Source organism: Leishmania donovani, chromosome 1 (assembly GCF_000227135.1).
Source record: "Leishmania donovani BPK282A1 complete genome, chromosome 1".
Taxonomy (NCBI): Eukaryota; Euglenozoa; class Kinetoplastea; order Trypanosomatida; family Trypanosomatidae; genus Leishmania; species Leishmania donovani.
In genome coordinates, this window is record NC_018228.1 from 96,970 (window position 1) to 104,404 (window position 7,435).

Sequence of the window (7,435 nt, forward strand, 5' to 3'; positions counted from 1 at the left end):
GCTGCATCATCGACGACGTCGACGCCGCTGTCGACGCGCAGCGCCCGTACGCCCAGCCAACAAAGCAGCTGCTCGCGAACCTGGCGGAGATGATCAAGAACTGCGAAGCGGACATCGCCAGCTCCAACCAGGCGCAGAGCCCGCAGGAGATCTTGGCAATCCTGCGGCGTGGTCAGCAGCAGCAGCAGCAGCACGGCCAAAGCCAGAGCAGCAGCATCAGCGGCAGTAATGGCAAGGACGTGAGCGGCGGCGGCGACGACGACGCGGGCAACGACGATCGCCGCAATGGCAACAGCTGTGGTGGCGGCGGCGGCCACAAGGACGCCAGCTTATCAAGGGCCGGCAGCTTGATGTCTGCACCGGCAGTGGAGGCGAGCATCGCCGCAGACGCGATGGCGGGCCCAGATGGCGCCTCCGTCGATCTGGTGTACAGCTACGAGGAGTTACCGCACAGCTACGACTTCTTTGGGCCGTTTGTGTGGGCGACGTTGTTGAGCGCTGGCCAGCTACCCGGTGGGGCGCTGTGGTGTCGCCGCAGCAACGAGCTCCCGCTGTTTCCGCATTGATGCGGGGAAGTGGTCTATGGTGGTGAGTAGTGCAGTACCCGATCATCCAGCCCACGGCACACGTGTGCGTGTGTGTGTGTGTGTGTGTGTGTGTGTGTGTGTGTGTGTGTGTGTGTCGAAGACCGCGGCGAGACGGCCCTCCTCCGCTTAGTTCCTGCCACGCCTCTCCAGCGTTCGCCCCACCCCCTTCTCTACGTCGGTGCTGAAGAGGGGGGAGCACGGAAGGTGCGCGGCGCGCCTGCAAGAATCCGGACAGCATAGAGAAAGTGAGGCGAAAGCCGCATCGCACGCGCACGATGCCACTCCCGCGATGGATATTGGGCTCATCCCTGTGTGTGCGAGAGTGCGTGGAAGTTTGCGCATCTGGATGGCAGGGCGTGTTCGCGTGCGCGCCGGGTGACGAAAGGCGGGTACGGCGCGGGGCGGGGCGAGGGGGAGTTCTGGATCGGAGGCACTGCGGGCGGCGTGCGCGGCGCCTCGTCCCTGTATTGCTTTTGTTTTGTATTTTTGCTCATCGTCCAAACAGCAGCACCAAGACAGCGGAGCAGACCGGGAACGAGGGAGGGAGGGAGGGAGGGGAACGATCTGGAACTCCACGAGAACGCATGCGTGCACGCACACACACCCGCAGGCACGTGTGTAGAGAGATACAGATGGTTCCGCGTCTCCATCTCGGTCTATCATGGAGCGCGTGCGTGCGTGCGCGTGTGTGTGCCCACCCCCTCATGAGCTCCGCCGTGTGCATGCTTCATCAACAGCAACAGCAAGGCGGTGCCGTCTTGCTAGACGGACGGTACATGTGCGCTGCCGCCTCCACATCTCTCTAATCCATCTCTTCCTATTCTGTACCTCGCATCGATGCAGACAGACAGACCCCAACGCATACGCGCACGTGCACGTAGGGCCCCGATGCAGCGTCCACCACGACCACAGCCAACGCGGCTGTCACCGTACTTCTTCCAGCAAGTTGTCTCTCACGTCCCACACGCCGCAGCCCGTGCGGGAGATGACGCAGAAGCCGGAGTGAGCGACGGCCTTCAACAGCAGGGCAGCGGCCCGCTGCACTCAGAAGCCGCGGCAGCAGAGCCCGCTACCACCGTTGCGTGCTCGCCATCCGTATCGCCGCTGCCTTCGATGACCGCATCCGGAGCCAACGCTGGCGTGCTCGACCTCGACGCTGACGCACTTGCGGCGGTCACCGCCCGCGCCGACGCGGGTGCGCCGGTGCGCGTGACGAGCGACGCGGCGACAGACGCGATAATGTGGCAGTACTTCACTCCTGCTTCGTTCCGGCAGAGCTTCGAGGCGTTTGTAAGGGCGGAGAGCGCGCAGACGGAGTCGCTACGCCGCGCGGTGGAGGCGGCTTGGCGTGATGTGGAGCAGATCCAGCAACGCAATGCAGTACGTCGCGCCACCTTGAGAGACATCACTGCGGACCCCGGCGCGGCATGGCGGAAGGAGGTGCGGGAAAAGGTCTATTGGCAGGCAACGGACATTGTGCAGCGCTACGGATTTGATGTGGTCATGGATGATGATGGCAAGGCTGGGGGAGGTGAGGCCGAGCAGGCGGGCAGGGAGCGCATAACGCTTGACTTCTCCGTTGCCCGCGACCGTGTCCGTGCAGATCGCGGCGGCAGCAGTAGCAGCGGCGACGACGACGACGATGACATCGAGGACGCCGTCAGTGGGCTCATGCCGTCCCCCCAGCCAGAGCGGGAGCACCGGCCGATGGCAGCACGTCTGGGCACGCAAACAGCGGCCGCCGATCCGCTCATGAGCAAGCCGCAGGCAAAGGCGAAGGACAACCTATTCAATCCCTGCGCCTGCGCGCACTTCCTGCGTCGCATCTTCGCACCGCTGCAGAAGATGCGGGACTCGTTGCCCAAGTGGACCACGCTGCTGTTGCAGGACGTCCACGATGTCCAGAAGGCCGCGTTGCCAAGCCTCGAGAAGCGCGTCCAAGATTCGGTGCTCTTCAAGGTGCCACTGCATCGGCCCTTCCTCAATGCACGGGCGGCACTGCAGTCGTGCGTGCAGCAGAGGCGTGTCGCGCCGGATGCGGAGGTGGCGCAGGTGCCGGTGTATCGGCAGCTGGAGCAGCATGGAAAGCTGTGGATCGATTTTGTGCAGGCACACGAGTCGGCGGCTGCGGCGGTGGCCGCAGCGGCAGAGACGGAGAGGTTGACCCGCGTGGAGGGCCTGGTGTCAACGGCGGACTCCTCCGAGGACGAGATCGCCGACCTGGCGCAGCGGTGGGCCACCGCCGAAGCGCTTTGGACGCTGCTCCTCGACGAGCTGGACACCTGCAAGTGCTTCTTCGCCGACGCCATTCATCGCCGCAGCGCCGTCCACGATGGTGTCACCGCGGAGATGGAGTCGCTGCAGCAGTCGGTGCATAGCCACCGCCGCCACTGCGACGCGACGGTGGCCGCCTTGAAGTCCGACGCGGAGGCGTGCGCGGAGCTGCTGAGCCGCAATAGGCAGCGTATTGTGACGGCGGTGGAGGAGATGGAGAAGACGTTCATCTCAGAGCGGGATCGACTGCAGCAGTCCATCGCACAGGGCAAGGCACTCTTGACGCGGCTGGAGGGGCAGCAGGAGAAGAGTGCGCGCCGCGTACGGGAGGCGTTGAAGGTATTCTTCACGGAGCAGCTCCAGTATGAAGAGGCTTCGCAGGCGCTGCTGCAGGACCATCTCAGCTTGACGCACCTGGAGGCGAGCCACGGGGAGCTGCGCCAGGCTGTCCAGCTGGGTTACGAAGGGGCGCTGGATAGCAGGAAGAACGCCTCGGCGCTTTTGCAGCTGCTGGCCGACGGCGACACGGCGGTGCGACAGCTCTTCGATGCCTGCGAGGCGCACTGCCGTCGCATCGAAACAGAGAATCACTTTATTCAGTGCCGCCTGGTGGATCAGTGCACGCTGGCGCTGCAGCAGCGATGCCGCTGCGTGCATGCGATGGCGGCGCTGTACGAGCAGCGCTACGCCGCTCTCGAGGCCCGCTCAGGCGACTCTTGGCAGCGGCAGTTCCTGCTCTCTGGCGAACGCGACTGGGCTGTGGCGAATCTCAGTGACGTGCGCGCGGAGCTCGTGCAGCTGGAGCAAGACTGGCGCCAGGTGTGCGCTCTGCGCGAGGAGCTGGAGCTGGAGCCCGCCCAGCTCAATGCGCACGTGCTCACGCCCGAGTGGCAGCGACTCCTGTCGACACTGCGCAACCTCGACGCCCCTCCCTCGCTGCAGCGACGGCTGCCGACACTGCGGGCCCATGCCGCGGAGATGGTGCGACCGGCGGCGGGCTGTGGCCAGCAGGCGGTGCGTCACCTCCTCCGCGATGCGGCGGCGGCGGCACAGGCGTCGGTGCTACCCGCGCCGTAACCATGCTCAAGGCCATGCAGGGGATAGGAACCTGGCAGCGGTGAGGAGAGCGGAAAGCGCACTCCACCGAAAACCCCCTCCGTGACGGCCCGGACGCTGGTCTCTCTCTCTGTCGCGCGCTCATGGTGTGTGGGCCACCGTGTATACGAGGGCGTGACTCTGTGTGTGTGTGTGTGTATGCGCGTGTACGTGTCTTGCGTCTCCCGTCTGTATAGGATGTGTTGGGGTGGGGCAGCTCGCGCTAGCTGATGTACACTACGCCCCCCTCCCCCCATCCCTCATCCCCGGGAAGAGGAGAGACCAGCTTGTGCGTCAGAGGCGCGGTGCTTCGAGGGTCATGCAAGCTCTCCCTCGCGCGTCCGCGTCGTTCTCCTCCCCTTCGTTGCGCTGATGCTCTGTGGAGCGAAACGTGTATGTATACGTAGCCACCGCCGCCTCGACACAACCACGCTGGCTTGCAAGTCTGACCGACACCCCCCTCTCCCCTTTCCCCCCTTCCACGCCACCCAACCGCCGCCGCTTGAAGCCGTTCGAGGGCAAGAACGAGGAATGCGCGCAAGCTCGAGAACGCAAGAAGGAGTGGGGCGGGGCGGACCCAAGAGGCAGTGGTGCATCGCTGAGTGGATTGGGAGAGGGCTGTGGTGCAGCGATAATTCATGCAGCAGCTGCTGCATCAGCGACGCGCTCAGCAGGCGCAGACCCGACACACAAACAGCAGCAACAACAACGAAAGTGTGCCCGCTCCTTCCACAGCTGTAATGATGATGGCAGCTGCCCTTTGCCCACTTTCTCCTCCCTCGTGCGCCTCTCTCCCCTCCGACGCCGCCTCAGTGCGCACACACGTCGCAACCGCCCTCGATGAGATGAAGCTCCCGCTGACGCTGCATCCTGCGAACCATCTCGCTGTCCAGTGCCTGCTCCTCCACGCCGCGCTCAGCTCAGACAGCGTCGGCGGCTTCACCATGGACTACGCCCAGCACGAGCAGTACAACACGGCCGCCAGTATCGCACGACTGCGCACGCGCTACAACTGGGAAGGGCAGCACGGCCGGCTTCATACGGTACGGTTGTCGCCCTGCTGGCAGGGACTACTGCGCCCACCGGCAGCGGCTGCTGCCGCCTCCGTGACCAGCAGCAGCGCTGCACAGTCGACGACGGTAGCGGCAACGACAGGGGTCCCGGCCAGTTGTGTTGACGCGCCGTCTTGGTTGGTGCCTCCGTCGTCGGCGCTCGAAACAACGCAGCAGCAGACAGCAGATGCTAATCGCGCGCTGGCCTTTGCAGCTCCCGCCCGACTCATCGCGCTTTACGCCCCTCCCGTCCTCCTTCGCGGGCTGCAACGGCGCATCCACGACATGGTCAGCTACGACGCCGCAGTGCACCACGCATCGCTGCTGATGCAACTACTCGCTCCATACGGCATCCACGTCGCCTTGACCGGCGCCACGCGGCGCGGCTGCCCGTTCTCCCTCCAAGCGGAGTATCTTCTTTGCCTCACAGAGGCGGCGACGTGCGAGGTGGAGGCGGTGCACCCAGACGACGCTGGCAGGGTGGAGGAGAGCGACAGGGGCGCAGTCGAGCATGTCATCAACGACCACGGCGACGACGCCAGCGGCAGCGGTGCGTCCGCAGTGAGCACGGCGGCCACTGCCGTTACCGATCCTCCGACGCGCGAGGCACGGCGCTCCAAGGTGCGGGCGGAGAGGGCGACGAAGCAGCAGCGGCGCGCAAGGGCGGCGATTCAGCGTGATGCACTGATGTTGCGTCCGCCATCATTACCGTCTGCGTCGTCGCTGGCGGCCGCAGCCAGCGTTTCCAGGGAAGAGGATGGCGGCGCATCAGCGGTCGCCGGCGGGGGCGCCGGGCACCGTCACCAGGCATGCATTCGCGGGCGTCTCGGGGGATCGCTGCGACGGCGCGACTGCGACCGGCGCAGTGCCTTCTCATCGGCCGACGACGTAAGCCCGCAGGTTTCATACCGTGTGCGACGCGCGCTCGAGAGCCTCGTCCGGTGCGGCTACATCGTGTCCGCCGCCCAGCCGTTCCCGCCATCGCAGTCGCGTCTCGAGGCACGCAAGGCGATGTACTTGACAGCGCGCTATGACCCGCACTTGCCAACGCAGGTGCCACCACGGGCATGCACCGACCCTGCCGTGCTCCGGCGCCTGCAGCTGCACCGGCTCGTTCTACGCCTTTGCCCGTGGCATGCGTTTGCCGCGCGGCAGCTGTTCCTAACGGGTCCAGAGGATTTCACCACCCACGTGACGCTGCAGGCACTCGGTCACGGCGTCGACGTGAACATGAACGGCGCCTTCATTCTGGGGAAAGCCTGCGCGGCGAGCGGTGAGGGCGGAGTGGGCAACACAACCTCCGCCATCGCCGCTAAGGCTGCGAGCGAGGCTCAAGGTGGCTCCTTGCCACCAGTGCACCACAAGGGGCAGACGCGGCGCCGCTGCGACCTTGTCGAGCAGCTGATCCTGCAAGATGAGGAGGACCTTGTATCACTGGCGGGGCTGCCGCGTGTTGACCCGATGCTGCGTGGTCTCTACTGCCAGAAAAATCACCTGTGAGGTCGTCTGAGAAAGGAGGGCGGGAAGTGGGCACACGGGTGGATGCAGTAAGGCGGCTAAAATATATTCACGCATCCCATGCCATCACCTCCTCGTTTGGCCTGCGTCGACTCGACGCTGCATGACGGCCGCTGCTACTTCAGCTGCTCTTTTTAGTTTTCTTGCATTATGCTTGGTTTGCGGTCGCTTTCTCCCGCGTCCATTTCGTGCGCCGGCTTCCGCCGTTCTACCAGCCATCCGCACCGAGCCTCCACCACCGTGACAGGTACACGCACGCGCGCACACGTAGATGCGCATCGGAAGGGAGATGGCGGCGACGCGGAGCGCGGTGACCGCGCCCTGGACGAGTGGGATATGCATGTGCTCGCCATCTACCCGTACTCTTCGCTGAATAGGCTGGAAACGATGTCACGGTGCAATAGCCCGTGCACGGGGCGCACACTGCCACACACGCGCGAGCTTCTCGCTCTGCAGCGCAACCCCCCCCCCCACTCATCCTCCCCTTCTTTCCTCTCTGTCGCTCTCGCGCACTACGACACTCCATCGGTGCACTCGTTGATGCCACACCACTTGCACCACACACACACACACACACGCAAACTGAAAGCTCATACACGCACCCAAGTAGGACACCATGCAGCCTTACCTCCGCAAGCTCCGTAAGCTGAAGCGCGGCAAGCCCAGCGACCTCGAGGAGAGCGTCGCGAAGGCGCTGTTCGAGCTCGAGACGTCGCACAAGACCCTACGTCAGGAGCTGCCGCGCTTCCACGTCAACACCGTGCGCGAGGTCAAGGTGCCGCGCTCGAAGAAGACGGTGCTGGTCGTCTTCTACCCCCTGCGCTTCCTGATGCTGGTGCGCAAGGTCCAGCGTGCGCTCACCTCTGAGCTGGAGAAGCGCCACCCGGGCTACCTGGTGATGCTGGTTGC

The 7,435-nt window shown here is 64.9% G+C and overlaps 4 protein-coding genes across 4 annotated transcripts in view; all 4 read left to right on the forward strand.

Annotated features, from left to right (window-relative positions):
• The window catches only part of LDBPK_010400 (hypothetical protein, conserved), a gene marked incomplete at both ends in the record, with an annotated part of 2,451 nt that extends 1,885 nt beyond the window's left edge, over positions 1-566 (forward strand). Inside the window, one exon of the mRNA XM_003857805.1 lies at positions 1-566. This exon is cut by the window's left edge and continues 1,885 nt beyond it. Within this exon, the coding sequence (XP_003857853.1) occupies positions 1-566 (566 nt within the window).
• A 909-nt stretch (positions 567-1,475) lies between these two features.
• On the forward strand, positions 1,476-3,938 carry LDBPK_010410 (hypothetical protein, conserved; the record flags this gene model as incomplete). Its single annotated transcript, XM_003857806.1, has 1 exon — positions 1,476-3,938. One exon carries the CDS (start codon positions 1,476-1,478, stop codon positions 3,936-3,938), a length of 2,463 nt encoding a protein of 820 aa, XP_003857854.1.
• A 656-nt stretch (positions 3,939-4,594) lies between these two features.
• Positions 4,595-6,508, forward strand: LDBPK_010420 (hypothetical protein, conserved; the record flags this gene model as incomplete). Its single annotated transcript, XM_003857807.1, has 1 exon — positions 4,595-6,508. The coding sequence occupies one exon, from the start codon at positions 4,595-4,597 to the stop codon at positions 6,506-6,508; it is 1,914 nt and encodes a 637-aa protein (XP_003857855.1).
• Positions 6,509-7,142: 634 nt separating this feature from the next.
• Positions 7,143-7,433, forward strand: LDBPK_010430 (ribosomal protein S7, putative; the record flags this gene model as incomplete). Its single annotated transcript, XM_003857808.1, has 1 exon — positions 7,143-7,433. A coding segment is annotated over one exon (291 nt), but the record flags the coding sequence as incomplete, so codon positions are not given.
• Positions 7,434-7,435: the final 2 nt, after the last annotated feature.